This window comes from Bombus huntii, chromosome 4 (assembly GCF_024542735.1).
Source record: "Bombus huntii isolate Logan2020A chromosome 4, iyBomHunt1.1, whole genome shotgun sequence".
NCBI lineage: Eukaryota > Metazoa > Arthropoda > Insecta > Hymenoptera > Apidae > Bombus > Bombus huntii.
Window position 1 is genome coordinate 14344202 of NC_066241.1, and position 17914 is coordinate 14362115.

General features: G+C 31.3%; 1 protein-coding gene across 1 annotated transcript; it reads right to left on the bottom strand.

The window, feature by feature from the left end:
- Positions 1 to 11: 11 nt before the first annotated feature.
- Positions 12 to 14093, bottom strand: LOC126864567 (bromodomain-containing protein DDB_G0280777-like). The gene is made up of 5 exons (XM_050616021.1): positions 9029 to 14093; positions 8654 to 8772; positions 2919 to 6238; positions 2343 to 2822; positions 12 to 2150 (listed from the first exon to the last, which is right to left on the bottom strand). The coding sequence occupies exons 1-5, from the start codon at positions 9134 to 9136 to the stop codon at positions 223 to 225; spliced, it is 5955 nt and encodes a 1984-aa protein (XP_050471978.1). The 5' UTR covers positions 9137 to 14093; the 3' UTR covers positions 12 to 222.
- Between the last annotated feature and the right edge of the window lie 3821 nt (positions 14094 to 17914).

Consider the following 17914-nt stretch of genomic DNA (forward strand, 5'->3'; position numbering starts at 1 on the left):
AACAATTCAACCATTATTTGAGAAGTTTATTTTTTATATTTAAATACAACAGCCATCTCTTCATTTTTTGTCAAAAATAATAATTTATAACATTAATAAAGAAAATCTATATTAATATCCTTATATTCTAACCAAAGACATCAATACTGATTAACACGAAACTATAGCTGTGTAGCTGTAGGTTCTTGTGACAATAAGATAAAAAATAATACTAAGTTTCAATTATGAAGATATACTTCTTTCTACAGGTGAGCAATCTTTATAATGATCTCCCCAATGTAATTGAGAACATTCTTTAGAACAATATTTAGCTTCTAAACAAATTATACATGCTACAGTACTAGGTTTGCCACAATATAAACATATTTTAATTTCTTCCTCTTCAATATTTTCTTCCATAGTATTTGCAAGAACATTATTAGTTACACCAATTTTTAAATATGTTTCCATTGATATACTTCTAACATCCTTAATATAAGTTGTGGGAGGTCTCTCCAACGAAGTGTTGTGTGATTCCTTATTATTAAAATACTCAATGTTATTTGGAGATTTGAATGAAGATACTGTTAAGTCATCAGTAATAGTACCTTTTAAGTGTTGATGTTCTTGATATTCTTCAGGTTCTTCGGATTTTGGTGTATTTTCACTATTAGCATTAGTATCAACAACAGTTACTTGATCATTCTTAGAAGAAATTTCTACAGTAACTAGATGAGGATTTAACTGCAGCAGGGTGTCAAGCAATTTCATATTTGATAGTGCTGATAACTTTTCTTTGACTACTTGAGGAATATTTTCAGTTACTTTTTTTGACTCATCTAAATTCTGTTCTTTGGTATTTGAATTATGTATATTCCTAGAGCTGTTTGGTTCCCTTTCCACTTTATTCTCTTGACACACATCAACGTCTGATGCTTGATGACTTTGTAAATTCTGTTTAATCGAAGAACTATTTGTCTGTGAATTATCAGTTGCTTCATGTTCTTTTTCACATTGGTTTTGTGTTATTGTAACATTTGAATTTTCTTCATAATTTGTGCAATTTTGTTTAATATTCATTGCATTATACTGTTCTTGGTTACTTTTAGATGCTTCAACTTGACAGCATATTCCATTGTCTTCTTTTACTGTAATTTGTATCACTTTTGGAACATCAATTTCAATATTTTTAAGTATGTTTGTTTGATAGTTATCTGGTGAAAGGTTTTTTATTGTTTTTTCTACTAAATGTTTTAGGAGTGTTTGGAAATAAAGTAATACAGATCTCTGTGAATGAATTTCTTGCCAGTTTTCTGAAGAAAACTGTTGTTGTAACCAAGTGGTACAATCAAAGTAGTAGTCTAGTTGTTTCAGTAATATAAGTTTTTGGATATCAGAGATATATTTCAATATATCGAATAGGTTTGTTGTTGATTCTAATGAAACTTGCAGATTTTCTTTCTTCTTTAATCGTCTGAGTGTACTTTTCTTTAATTGTTGAGATGATGCTACTTCTTCAGATGTACGATTTTGTAGAACTTCCATTGCTATCTTTTTTTGAGGAATTATTTTTTTATGTTTCTGTTCAATGTGTTGTGAATTTTTTGGTACAGAATGTGATATATTCGTTGCAACCATAGTTTGTACAGGTTGTGGTATGTTATGATTTGATGATACAGATCGTGAGACATCTTGTAACTGAGTCCCCTGTGACATCTGTGTTGAGCTCATATTTTGCTGTATAGGTTGTGGTATGTTACGATTTGGTGATACAGATCGTGAGACACCTTGTAACTGAGTTCCCTGTGACATCTGTGTTGAGTTCATATTTTGCTGTACAGGTTGTGGTATATTACGATTTGGTGATACAGATCGTGAGACACCTTGTAACTGAGTTCCCTGTGACATCTGTGTTGAGTTCATATTTTGCTGTTCAGGTTGTGGTATGTTACGATTTGGTGATACAGATCGTGAGACACCTTGTAACTGAGTTCCCTGTGACATCTGTGTTGAGTTCATATTTTGCTGTACAGGTTGTGGTATGTTACGATTTGGTGATACAGATCGTGAGACACCTTGTAACTGAGTCCCCTGTAACATATGTGTTGAGTTCATATTTTGCTGTACAGGTTGTGGTATGTTACGATTTGGTGATACAGATCGTAAGACACCTTGTAACTGAGTGCCCTGTAACATACGTGTTGAGCTCATATTTTGCTGTACAGGTTGTAGTATGTTACGATTTGGTGATACAGATCGTGAGACACCTTGTAACTGAGTTCCCTGTGACATATGTGTTGAGCTCATATTTTGCTGTACAGGTTGTGGTATGTTACGATTTGGTGATACAGATCGTGAGACACCTTGTAACTGAGTTCCCTGTGACATATGTGTTGAGTTCATATTTTGCTGTACAGGTTGTGGTATGTTACGATTTGGTGATACAGATCGTAAGACACCTTGTAACTGAGTCCCCTGTAACATACGTGTTGAGTTCATATTTTGCTGTACAGGTTGTGGTATGTTACGCTTTGGTGATACAGATCGTGAGACACCTTGTAACTGAGTTCCCTGTGACATATGTGTTGAGTTCATATTTTGCTGTACAGGTTGTGATATGTTACGCTTTGGTGATACAGATCGTGAGACATCTTGTAACTGAGTCCCCTGTGACATATGTGTTGAGTTCATATTTTGCTGTACAGGTTGTAGTATGTTACGATTTGGTGATACAGATCGTGAGACACCTTGTAACTGAGTTCCCTGTGACATATGTGTTGAGTTCATATTTTGCTGTACAGGTTGTGGTATGTTACGATTTGGTGATACAGATCGTAAGACACCTTGTAACTGAGTCCTCTGTGACTTATGTGTTGAGTTCGTATTTTGCTGTACAGCTTGTGGTATGTTACGATTTGGTGATACAGATCGTAAGGCACCTTGTAACTGAGTCCTCTGTGACTTATGTGTTGAGTTCGTATTTTGCTGTACAGGTTGTGGTATGTTACGATTTGGTGATACAGATCGTAAGACACCTTGTAACTGAGTCCCCTGTGACATATGTATTGAGTTCATATTTTGCTGTATGGTATAATTTGGTACATTTACATTACAATATGTATTTGATTGTGGTATAAAAACAGATGAAACATATTGTTGGTTTATAGATGATGCATTTGTAACTGGTACAGAAGTATGTACTCCTCCTAATTGATTTCTTCCAGTAGGTGGAAATAAGGAATATTGCAAGGGATAGCTTTGCCTAGCATGCATATTTGTTACTGGATTCTGCTCAGCAAAATTAACATTTGAAACTTTTTGTTGAGTAAAATTTGCATGCACTTGCATTCTATAAATGTGTTGATGCATATTATTATTATAACTGTTATTATTTACAGTATTGGGATTTATCAATACATTGCTTTGAAGAACATTATTTTGCAAGGGTAAGACTATTTGCTCTTGAAAATTCTGCTGCGGTTGGTTTGGAACAATGTTGAGGCAAAGTGTTTGACCGTGCTCAGAAAAAATAGAAAGTAAATATTGTAACCTGGATTGTACAGATGAAGCCCATATATTCTGTGATACTTGTGCATCAAGACATCTATTTTGATTCAATGTTATTTGGTTTGGAACACCTACAGATTTTACAGTTCGACATTCATTCAGGTTATTTATCGTAGTCTTATTTTTGTTTAAAATTAGGACATAATAGGATTTGACTGATGGTGCATAATGAAACAACTCGTTCAATGATAGTGGTGGAGTTACTAACATTGTTTTGTTAAGTATAGATACAATTTCTGTTGTTAGATTAATAAAATCGTCAGTATTCAATATTTTTCTTAAGTTTTGGAATTCCATATTTAATAATTTATCATAATTTAGATTACTAATTGGAAATTTCCGTATAACCTGAATTAAATTATATATCTTTACAAGAGTAACATACAAAGATTTTGAAAATTCTAAATCCATATGATATTTCTTCATATTCTCAGGAATTGTTCGACTAGCAGTTTCAGATACAGGTGCGGGAATAGAAACTATTGTTTTGGGTACTGTTCCAGTTTCTGTATTTTTATGTGAAAATTGAACAGTAGATGTAACACTGTTTACAGGTGTGGGACACCATCTGGCACCTAGTTCTGCACTAGATAAAACTCTTAATTTACCTTGAGGTAACTTATTGGATTGAATGTCTTTCTTTTCTGAGATATTTAATTCAGAATTTTTCACTGCTAATTCATTCTCATTATTTTTCACATTAGATATATTGTTTCTAGAAATAACATTATCAGTTTTATTTGTATTAGAAGATAATTGTACTTTTTTATTTTCTTTAGTATGGTTTAATATTCTTTCTGTAATACTTTGATTACAATTAATTTGTGTTTCTGACAATTTTTTTAAATTTGTACTTTCACCAATATCTGCATTCATGTCAGTTTCTTGAACATTTTCATTTGATCTGATCTGACAAGTTTTAAAAAGTCTCATATGAAGAAGATCATTAAAATCTTTTGTATCTAAATTACTTTTTTCAGATCCTGAGAAATCTTTACTTATAGTCACTGTATCATGACTTGGGATACAAATTTCCGGAATGTCAGAAGGTAATATATTATTTATTTCTGTTGTTGCTTTCATTTTTGTTGTAGAAACATTAACTTTTGATTGCTCAGTTATTTGGAACATATCTGTAACACTTGATGCATGCTTACTTTTCTCAATATCATTCTTCTCAGAAAAATTGATGAACTTATTTCGAGACAATTCTTTTTTTTCTATTTCAATATTATGTGTTTTGTTTTCATATGTATTATTTTGTAATTTATTACATTCAATTTCCACAAAATTTGTTGCACCTTCAATTTGATTAGTAGTTTTATTATTTGTATTACCCGTAACTTCATTTGATTCATGTATTGTATCAACATTGGCAATAGTTCCCTGAGATGTATCTTCATCTGATTTCTGAATTATATTGGCAATCGTACCCTGAGATGTACCTTCATTTGATTTATGATTTGTATCAACATTGGCAATGATTCCCTGACATGTATCTTCATTTGATTCATGAATGACATCAACATTGACAATGGTCCTCTGAGATGTATCTTCATTTAATCCATTATTTGTGTTAACATTGACAATAGTCTCCTGAGATGTACTCTTATTCAATTTATGAATTATATCAAGATTAGTAATGGTCCCTTGAGATATATCATCATTTGGTTTATGACTTACATCAACATTAGCAATGATCCCTTGAGATGTATCTTCATTTGATTTCTGAATTATATCAACACAGGCAGACTCACAAGAATCAACAGAATCCTTTTTTCTTGTCTTTCTAAATCTTTCTTCTATAATATTTTGCTCTTGTTCATCTTCACTAATACTTATACAATCTCCAAAATATGTTCGAAATCTATCTTTTATTTTTCTTCTTTTTTGGACAATTTCTTTATGCCTATCTGAAACCATTAGTTTATGCAGCTTTCTTTTATGTGTATTTTTTTTCATTTTTGTTACTTCTTCAGTTTTATGGTTACAATTTAATGTACTGTCCTCATGTTTGGAGTATATATTTTTGTCTGGTATAGAATTCACTTTCATATCTATAAGCTTCTTATCATTATGTAATTTTTTGCTGATATCCAATTTTATGTTTTTAGTATAAACTTTCTTATAATCATCTGATTGTATAGAATCATTTACCTTCTTGACAAAACAAGATTTTAGTTTCAATTTAGGTTCAATCCGTTTTTTTTTATATTTATTAAACATTAATATTCTGTTTGAACCTACTTTGTCTGATATTAAATTAGGAATTTCTCGGATTTTTTGAGTATCTTTATGTTTACGAATACAATGATGATTTTCATCTTTATCACATTTTTTACTTGAAACTACATTATTTTTCAGTTTTCTTGTATTAGTGGATTTTTCATCCACTCTCATTTTCGGGGAAATTCTTTTATCCAACTGTTTTAGCGTTTCATCAAAGGAATGCATTGTTGCTAATGGATTTTTTATATTTGGTATGAATAATTCTCGATTGCTGCTTATCAATGCAGTTTCATGTGCTGTCACACCATCCGCTTTTTTTATATATTTGCTCTCTTCTTTCATAAATCTTTCCGTCATGTTTGATTTATGTATATCTTCAATTCGTGGACGCAAATTTAAAGCATTTGTTCTGAGATTATCAGTGATATTCTTTCCTCTTTCATCTTCCGACAAGTTTTTAAGTCTGAAACGTAAATATAATAAAATGAGAGTACTGCTTCAAAATTAAGCTAAAAATGTTTTACGATATGTATAAAATTAAGCTGTTCTAAAATCAATTTCATTTAATAACTTAAGAAATTTTATATATTCTGTAATATTATTCGCTTATAAAATTTATGGTAAAACATAATTTAAACGATTAACAGTATTTCTCTAGAGTTCTGAAAATAATTTTCTGTAACGTATCATTTTCGAATTAAATACCATGAAAATAAATAAATTCAGGTTTTTAATTATTTATTTCTCTTATATGTTTTAAGCTCCACAAGTTTTCACAACTTCAATTTCACATTTTTTTCGAAGGCCTAACTACATATCGGAAGTAAACCAATTCTTAGCTACGATTTAGAAAATTTAATTCTTTGATTATTATAGAAATAACATTAGTTGTACATAAATTGTACATAGTAATAATCGCAATAAGCTAAAACCAAAAATTTTAACGGGACATCGCATTTCTTCGAGTCATCCGGTAAATGTTTTTTATTTGTTCCTAATTGTTGTTTACAATTATTTTCATTTAAATGGTTCCTTATTCTTTTTGTGAGTCATGGTATTGTATAATGTCATACGTCAATTATTAATAGCACTTGTCTCCCAATATTCAAAGTGACCAACTAATAAGCTACAGCAATACAATGTGTTATTTACTGAATGATAATTGGGAGACAACCGCGATGTATATATATATGTGTATATACTATATATGCATAAATCGAACATGTATACTAACATATACAATAATGTGTAAAAAACTTAGACCACCCACTAAATAAATTGACTTGTCTTTACAAATGAATATAAGGTACTTAATATTATATAAAATCTATTGTTACTTCTTAAGAGATATTTTATTCGAGAATTGTCTAGAATTCGCTCATGAAATATCGATTAATTTTTTTTCCAGGATTTTGACAAATAATTTTTTCAATAAATTTCCTCCTTCAGTATTTCAACTAATTTATCTGTCTTTGATTTCCTTCTTTTTCATAGCTTATTTTAAATTGTAACATTTTACATACAGACGCTTGTAACATTTAATTTAAGAATTTTTTTAAGGAAATATTTCTAAAAGATTTATGAACCAAAAAGAACTATAAATAAATAACATTACAAAAGAAATATCTAAAGACTCATTTTTATGTAACATTGCATTGTTGTTTCTAAAAATATGATTATTATGACGTCATTATGAGACCACTATTGTAGATTGTAGCTGACCCAAAGCGTTTGCACAGTATTATATATTCTTAAATTTTTAAGACATATTGTTTGTCGTGCGCATTCCTCCTACATATACTGTTTGTAAGAGAAACTTCACTTCAATTTGTGATATTTTAAATGGAACAAGGATTTTTAACACATTAGAATGCTATATAATTTGCACAGAAATTACGTACCCATATATATACAATTTTCAAAATTTTATTTCATTTGCTTATTATTGTATTACTGTATCTAATAAGTATACCATTATACTAGGACTAAGTAATCAATTTATACTAATTATTAGTTCCCAGATTTCGAATTAGTTCGAAAACGATATTTGACACATGACTATTTTCCAAGTGAATATTGAATTGCAATGAATATTAAATTAGAGGAAATTTAAAATGCGACAAAATTTAAATTTTCCTTTATATTCTTTCACAACAGCAACTATGTGTCTGTATTAAAATAATTGACTGTCATATAATAATAAAAATGTCGATAAACCTTTCGGTTGATGAATATTGGTCAACGTTTCACTGATTCAATTACGATATTGTTGAATAAAAAAGATATATGTATGATTAAAAATAATTATGTTTGCACTCTTTAATAGAGCAAATAATTTGTAAAAAAGTTGGCATACGTAAAGAAGCGTATTTAGAACACAACTCACATAATATTTATAATCAATTAATATCACAAAAATCATTCTATTTCTATTCTTCTATTTTAGATTTATTTTACATCATATAATGTGAAGTGCAATAGCATAACGAATCTTTTCTAATCACAATATACTACATGAATATATATTAAATCACTAACTTGTATAATAAATACAATAGGGTTTATACATTTATGTTATTAAAATCTATAAAAAATTCAAAGAAACATTAACAACTGATAATTGTGTTATAGTTTTGTTTACATTAAAGTTACAATTACATCACTTTCTCTGATCGAATCGAATAAACGCACATGTGCGTACTTACTATATTTTATACCAAACAATTATTGATAAAAGACCTCTTACCATATTAATATATGTAAGTATAATTTATTTTACAATATATACAGAATAATTGAGCCTTACTTGCTCAACAAGAATCAAAAGGACAAAACATTCATCCTATTCCTATTATCGACTCAATTATTGCAAACTTACCTATGTCTTGTATATGGTATCTGCCGCGTAAGGATTACACGCGGTTTCGTCGCTAATTGTATCAAGCCTTGATGTACCTGTTTACGTGATAATCCGAGATTCTGTAGGTCCGCTTTCAACTGAAACAATCGCCATCGTATTTTATGGTTATATTCCCTCGACATCGTTAACGGTTTTCTACTTCTAAATATCCAAAAAAATACTTGAAGAAAAAAGAAGACGAGCGTCTCTCGTTCATGTTTTCGTTACATTCGTTTCTTTTAGTCAGGTGATTTTGATCGTTCCACTTTTTACATGTACAATACGACATTGTGGATAACGTATAAAATATCTTTGTAATTTGCCAGAAGGATCGATCGTGAGTATGAACCGCACCTTTTTCAGCTCTTCGCAACGGCGAACTGGTCCGATGCAGTAAAGCCAGCATTTTAACGCGAGGTTGTCATAGTTCGTGGCTCTCGTTTGTGTGTTTTCGGACATCATTCCAATGATATACTTTCTCTCTTGCTCCTTCGTGTATTAAACGTTTCGGACGAATAGGACATACGCAGTTCAGCTGGTTAGTGACAGGTGAAACAAGTTGGTAAACACAGTGTTACGTTGCTCCAGACGAACGATCTGCCAGTCGGATATCAAAGTTGTCTCACGATCATCATATCTGTGCAACGATTGTGATGGCTTAGTGGAGACTTTTCCTTATAACCCTCTCCCCTCCAATCGTCTTTTGTTTGAAACGTGCAGTTGAGAAAAGAGAAAATAAGATGGCGATAGAAGTCGATTTTATTTAGATAAAATCCTGTTATAACATTGGTAAATCCTTTGTTAACTATATAATTGAGAACATGCGATAAGCATCAAGATAATAATCATATTTTTACCAGACGTCTTCTTAGATTTTGAGATGCGTACACTCTGGTCATAAAGACATTTATCGCACTAATATTATGTTTTTAATAAGAAAATGAAATTTGGCAAGTGGTGACGGTTTATGTCAGGGTTTCTACTTTCTTTCTAATTATAAAATATATCCTTCATACATTCTGCGCATACAAGATCATAAAATTATTTTTTATGAATTATCAATAGGCTTTTATTATAAAAAAGTGACAATATCGCACGTGTTAAATTATTATTATTCATATTGTTCACAATTTTCATAATGCCAGCACGCAACATGACATTTCTTTTAGAATAAATTCTTGTTACTGTAATAAAGTCTTCGATGTATTAAATCCGTATGGCTTTTATTCGCAAAGAAAATGTCGATACAATTATAAAGCAAGCCTGATCGTGATTCGAAAGCAATTTTATACTTTTGCTATGAAACTTATCACTCGTCAAAAAGCACGATTTATACTGAATTCTCCGAACTCTCTACCCCCATTTATATAGGAATATTACGTCACCGTCACGGAAATCATAATCAAACAAAAATTTTATCTGTTTTACACCAAGAGCTTCCTTTCGTGCCCCCCTATACAAACGCACATTGAACTTTGGTCGAATCGCATAATTGCAGTAGCAGTAGATAATGCGAATATAAATATGCGAATAGATAACTAAACAATGTTGCATACGTAAAACAATCCTCGAGAAATAATAATGAGAATAATTGTAGTTGGATCAATGGAGCGTTTTTGTCAAAATAAAGTATATACTTAGAAATGACACAAAAATGATAAATTTATGAAAATATCGCGTGTACATTATACATATAATTATATAAATAATTATTTTACTATACTAAGTAGTATATTATATAATTAAATGTGTATAAATTGTGGAAGAACTGATGCTCAAAATATAGCAAGATAAACTGCACTACGAGTAATCTGGTTACCTATAAGGATAACAGTTCAAGGGATAGAATCCATAAAGAATTTCTTTGATGTTTAATTTTTTATCTTTTCTAATCATTGATTGAAAATGCTTTAATTTGAATTAATAATGCGATTACTAGAAAATGCAAGAGCAATGCCAGCAGTTCGTCACGCGTAAGCTGAGACGGATACGGTAATCTAAGAAAAATGTTGATATAGCAGAATGTATATATATATGTATTAGGCAGATACATATTTAAAGTTCAAGGAATAGAATCCATAAAGAATTTCTTTGATGTTTAATTTTTTATCTTTTCTAATCATTGATTGAAAATGCTTTAGTTTGAATTAATAATGCGATTATTAGAAAACGCAGGAGTAATGCCAACAGTTTGTCACGCGTAAACAGAGACGGATACGATAATCTAAGGAATATGTTGATATAGCAGAATGTATATTACGTATGCATCAGGCAGATACATTCTTAAAGTTCAAGGAATAGAATCCATAAAGAGTTTTCTTGATGCTTAATCTTCTATTTTTTTCAATCATTGATTGAAAATGCTTTAGTTTGAATTAATAATGTGATTACCAGAAAACGGCAGTAAGATCAATGCCAACAATTTGTCACGCTTGATCTTAGACGGATGCGGTAATCTAAAATTGTTGATATAGAAAAATGTATATATCTATATATCAGATGCATACTTAGAATTGTTATTATTATAGATAACCAGGATACTCGCACTGTAATTTTTCTTGTTATTATATGAGCATCAATTCTTCCACAATTTATACTTAGATGTATACTTGCTATATACAGGGTGGTTGGTAATTGGTGGTACAAGCGAAAAGGGGGTGATTCTATGCGAAAAAATAAGTCGAAAATATAGAATAAGAATTTTTTTTCTTAAATTTTTCCATCGAGACAACGATCTACAGTGAGATCCGTTATAACGAGACGTGATAAGATGCACGCGTACCGAGCGAAAATTCAAAGTCGATTTTCTCGAAAACAAAGCCTCGAACGAAAAATTTTTATTCTATATTTTCGACTTCTTTTTTTGCGTAGAATCACCTCCTTTCCGCTTGTACCACCAGTTACCAACCACCCTGTATATGACATTTTTATTATTCGAAAATTTATTTTTACAATTCCGAGTAATTATGCTAGTAGGTTCAGTAAAATGTTTAGGCTTTGCTACTAACGCTTTGGGAGCCGGAGACGCGAATTCGCATCTTTCATTTACCAACGGTTGGGAACCGGAAACGCGAATTCGCGTCTCTCATATTTCATGCGGTATCTTATAAATATATGAACTATTGTTAAATAAAACAGTAATAAAGGCAATGGATGCTATAAACGAAATGTTATGAAAATATTTTTACATTACATGCTTGAATAATATGAAACTGTTATCTTTATATTAGATATAATATTGTCGTATCATGGAAAAATCATTTAAGAAAGACCCGATGAACTATAGTGCAGGTAGAAAGTGGAAGTGCCAGAAGGGGCGGGAAATTCCAATAGACCATGTGGTCCATCGGTATGTCCACTGTCCTTCAGAAAAATAGTTACTTGGAAAAGGCATACGTGACCATCTGTTGTCATAAACGGCTGCGGAACACGTGTATATGGTGGGAATACAAAAACTCTGATAAAGGGATGTTTTGTCAGAGAAAGTTAGTCATTAGATGGACTCTGAAAAGGAAACATCCAGCAGACCTCACAAAGGACACAACCTAACAAACACGAAGAAACCTAACCCCACCGGAGGTAGCCACCTACATGATAATCAAACAGCTAAAAAATTCTACCAAATGTCCAAACTGGACAAATTGTGAATGTAAAGAATTAAATAAAAAAAAAGAAAAAAATTAGTTGGACTCAGTTGGTAGTTAGTCACAAGTTGTGAGTACTTAGTTGCGATTTGTTGGTTGTCGATTGTTGTGAGTTGTGAGTTGTCATGCAGTAGTTAATTAGTTGTACCAATTTAGTTGTTTTAGTTGTATTACATTACTACATTAAGAAATAGCTCTAATTAAATAGTCATAGTTTCCTGTTTCATCATTGTAGATAAAAATATAAAAATTATTATAATATTATAACTTTGAATCTTTTTCAATCGTTCTAGAAACATCCAGGAATTCAGGCTATATGCTTATCAGATCCCTAGAGTGCTAAAATCCGATAATAACCTAATTAATAAGTGTGTATATGTCGCGAATGAATGAGTGACAGCATATTACGTAAGTGTGTAAATGCTGTAGTTTTGACGTACTATCAACGCAAGGAGTAAGAATGACTTTGAAGTAATGTCAAACAGAATTTATACCTGCTAGCGGCAAGTTCGTAAGCGAGTCCAGTTTCACTAGACTGACGACTCTTGATAAACGCGAAGCGAAGTAACACACAGACTTTTCATTCGATAAAGTTACGACGTTTTGTCCAAGCGTGATATTTTTGGTTTCCCATATATTATGAATGTTGCAAAGTTTTATGGTGGAATGGATCGTGAGTTTATTTATATGCATATGAAAAACATAACTTCTTCGAAATTCTCAGGAAAGGTACACTCAGATGTTTCCCATAAATCATCGTACCTTGCGTGCTACATGTTCAGCACAGTTGCAATTGTCTCCTGTATTGCATAGATAAGAAATATTTGGAATAGAAGGCTTTTCTGTCTTTTGCTTGCTCTTCAAGAAATTTTAAGAGCATGGTGGTAGAATTCTCCATACTTAACTCCATCATGAAAGTTTATTCTATTAAGTCCATTTCAAAAACTAGTAAAGATAGCAACGGCTAGCCACTTAAGTTTCTTACCTTTTGACCTAAGCTCATCCCATAATCTTCCGAACAAACGCTCGCTCAAATTATAATCGTCGACAGACTTAAGATTTTTTTTTTATTTATTTATTAAAATTCACAATCAATTCTCGCATTGAGAAGACTTAAGAAGATGGCATCAAGAAGACACTTGGTGTCTGGCTTGTAAGCAAAAACGAAAGACAAAGTTGCAGTTGCGCAAACGTTAGGTTCCTTTAGCCCATGACGAAGTATGGGAGAGGACTTAATTTATGGTGTATTCAAGTGTCCTGGCTTTCTCTTTTTAAGCTATGTACGGATACTACAAAGTTGTCTCGATTCTCAAGTGGCCTTGTGCCTTAAGCCGAATTTACATTGTTCCATTTTGAAGGAAAACAGCTGATGAACACTGGAGGCAATTCGCCGAATTTTGAAAAATATGAGAACACAAAGACAAAGGTGACAGTGGATCCTAGAATTATATAAAAGACGACTGCAATATGGAAATAGATTAAAGATAAGCAAGATATAAAGTTTGACTCAGACATTTTCGTTAAATCCTCGAAAATCAGAAGTTTTCCTGACCATAAGCGAAACTTAACAATATATGACAAGAATGCGTGTAAAAAAATAAAACTTAAAAATAGTAGCGAAGTCACATCCGTTCCATAACCTATTGCTAATGTTTTTGACAAAGTTGTTTTAATACGTGTTCGAACGAACCGACTAAAGAGCTGCGACTTTAGCCACCTGCGCTAGAAAGACGTACCATGCACATCGAGATGCTTTTGTTCCAAAATCGCCAGCAACGTGTATACCACCGTCGATAGGTATTTGTCAGAGAAATAAAAATGATGTGCACTGCACGTCGGTTAACCGTAAAATAAATATTAGCTACATCCGCGACGGTAAAGTAAGTAAAGATTCATCGAACGCCCCAAAATGGCAACCTGACTACAACACATATATATGTAGCTATACAACCCAGGAAAACAGATGATAAGCTTCAGGTTCGAAGCTTCACATTTTCTTACAGACTTGTCTTCCGCCTTCCGCCTGATAAAAGAATACGATAGGGTAGATGAAAAACTAATAACGGACCAAAACCCTCGCTTATGTCCCTTCACGTTTGATAACACAGGCGTTACACATCTCACGGCGTCACAGTGACGTTTACATCAATATCCGAGGTAACTTATGATGTCCGCCGTCATACTAACAATCTAGTTATAAAGACTCAATCAGCGATTGAGAATTCCTTTCTTTCTGATTGTAAAAGGTGTAAGTATTGGATGAAAATTCTCTATTAACTTTTACTCATAATACAAATTTGAGAGATAAAAATAAATTCTTTAATTAGACCTAAAAGTTTTAATCAGTAGCACGTTGAATACTTAAATACATAATCCTTACTGTCATAATGACGACATCTAAATACACATTTTTTCTCACCATCAACATATAAGATGTTTAAATTTTTTTCTAGTTTCTACGTTTTCCTCCTGATGGGAAAAAGCTATTTCCCTCTTATCTTCGATCTCACTATGAAGGAAGGTCCTCACATTCATAACAATTTTCCCCACATTCTACCTGCACGTCTGTTTAAATACCAGCCCCGAAAAGACAGTATCAGCAGTCCGAAAAAAATCCCAAAGAATCCAAAAAAGTTAGTCACAACAAACTTGTACACAATTGCTTTAATCAAACACAACTCTGTAAGAAAAGTTATATAAAGAAAAACCTGCATTTTAAGTAACTGCAACCCTTCAGAGAACCTTGTTGATATTAATATTAATCGATTTTAAAAATATATTTTTGTTTAATTAATTTAAATCTAATATAGTTTATTTAATCAACTTTTATCTAATATAGCACTGCAGTCATATTAAAATAAATAACTTATTTGAAACAAGTGTCATTTCAAGTGTTTTCAAATAAAAATAATCCCTGCTGTCCCTCAGAAGATACTTTACGACTCCCTAGCTAAAGAATCTAGACTAAAGAAAACTCTTCACTCTTCATTTCTCCACATGGTAAGAACGATCGGTCTTTATCAACAGCATTGATTTAGTAGCATTTCCAAGATATTTCACGAACTATCACTTGACTATTTGCATTTTTTCCAAGGATGATTTCAATTCCCAAAACTATACTATGATATTTATAAAAATATATAGGTTTGTATTTAAAAATTAACTGGTTTGTATATACGTAATTCTTTTTCTTCTCTAATTTCTTTAGGATAAGCTTATTGTATCATATTAGAAGAGTGGCAGGATCATATTACTCCTCTTCAGCAACAAACAATTCCGAGAAATTTGATGTAACAGTATATCCTCCAGAGTAAACGCGAAGAACGAAATACGAATACTTTTTAGTTAGAAATATGTACATAATAATGCAATAAAACTCTATGAATCCTATAATAAAAGTAATATCTTCCATTACGCTAAAGCTACGAATTTGGATTGTTTTTACTTAGTAATTAATAGACTAATAAAAAAAAAATTTTTTTTAATAATTTTTACTGAGCTGATAGTTTCAAATAATGATGTTAAAAAGAGAAGAAAAACCAAACAAGAACCTTATAAAGTAACTAAAGTATATATGTCAGGCTTAAATATTTTGCAAATTACCAGGAGACCAAATAACACTACGTTTGACTACTTCCTAGTATTCGAGTATTTGTCTAACATCTGTGATCAATTTATATGTTTACCAACTTACATCTTCCCTTGAATGAACAGTACATACGTATATACCAACAGAAGTTTTCTGCACGACACAATTACATAAATTCATATAAAATAATTGTAAAGAATCCAATAAAATTTCCATAAAATTCACTAAATATAATGTAGAAATAATGATATTCTTATGACCATATTTTAATTATTAATTATTTTACGAATAAAACGAAAGCAATGCAGAAAGCTAACAGCACCCTGATACCCAAGTCTCGCAGTTCCTTTTTGTTCGTTTTTCACAATTAATTGTGAAATAATACATAATTCAATTTCTAATACGTATTTTTACATGATGCTTATTATTAATAATAATATATTGAAAATGTATACGAATAAAATTGTTCACTTGTAAATTAATAATATCCAATAGTTCCAACTTTTACATAAATACGAATAAATGAACATCACTCTTGAATAAATGAAAAAATATATTAAACAAAAAGACGAAACAACTAACGATTTCAGATACCTCAGATATTAACGATTACAAATGTAATTTGCACTATTCTTGCAAACAAACGAACTATCACTTTGCCTAATTCTACCAGTATCATCCACTCATTTAACTTCACAAAATCGTATCACAGAAACATATAGTACATATCACTTTATACTCTATCTTTAATAAATCTTCAAGAATAGGCTTCTTCTACTACTATTAAAAATCAATTCGAAATTTCGAATTCTTTCTTTATATCAAGCAATCAAGTACAAGAACTATACCTAACACTTTTTTAGACCTGTAACTTCTCAGTTAAAAGATAATACCTTGTACAACGCTTGCCTGCACCTCCTACAAAAGTCTAATGCTTGCAGCGATGCTTTTCGTTGAATCCACGGCAACGAATGTTTCAAGCACACTATGATCCTTTCCTCCAATCTGTTTAAGTTGCAACCGGGACACAATCGTGTTATTCTGATATTTGCGTTATGATATTTAGTATCCGGTATATCAAGTTGAAATGTCTTCTTTTGTAGCATCTCGCATGCAGTACTATCCAACCACCTGATGTTTCCCGGCTGTTGGTGTACGCTGACTGCTGAAGAGATCCTGAACCTGGACCCTTATGATTTGGTGGGGATGTATAACCAACCACTTGAAGCGACTTCTAGTCTCTAATTGGTCACAATTTGTCACGTTTGCCACGACCACACTGAAATACAAAGGAATGGGATGTGTATTTTTTTACGTTATATCATTTGTTTAAGATTACTTATAGGATCTATCGTTTTACAGTTGTATTTTACTTTAAGGATTGTGTTTCATTACGCTTAAACGCCGCTTGTACGAAATATATATAATGTTGCAAATCTGTGACGTTATATGGAAGTAAGTGTACTTGGAGGAATTTTTCACCCAATTCTCTGAACAATATATATAACGTTATGTTTGATAATGGTTCCCCGAATAGAAAGTAACCTTAAGATAACATATTAGAGATTAATGTTGTTAGATAATTTGCATATAAATTATATTTACTAAATATAACCATAGAAAAGTGAAAATGTAAACCATATAAGCTCTGCTTTTGTAATATACAAAGTGTATATACATAATAGAGTTCAAGAGAATCATTATTAGTGGGGACTAGCTCTTGAAACTATAAATTATTTCTAGATTTACGCTCAAATACGCTAACGAAAAAAAAGACGATTGAATGTCTTTGTTTATATATGTGATTCTTCCGAATCCGAATTGTTTTTGTGAAATCTATAATTAAATGAGACAATTTTAATCGATAACGAAACGATAATAAAATTGTATAAGATAAATAATATTGAAATTAAAAAATTCTAAAGTAGCAAAACCCAACATAAAGATATAAATCTTGTTACTTCAATTGTATCGTATTTTCTTATTACTTACATCGTATAAAATTGA

Coding starts and splice junctions, on each gene's coding strand:
- LOC126864567 (XM_050616021.1), bottom strand. CDS start 9,136: ATGATGTCCGAAAACACACAAACGAGAGCCACGAACTATGACAACCTC. Junction 8,773..9,028: donor GTTGCGAAGAGCTGAAAAAG/GTGCGGTTCATA, acceptor CGATTGTTTCAG/TTGAAAGCGGACCTACAGAA. Junction 2,823..2,918: donor ACAGAGGACTCAGTTACAAG/GTGCCTTACGAT, acceptor CTCAGTTACAAG/GTGTCTTACGATCTGTATCA.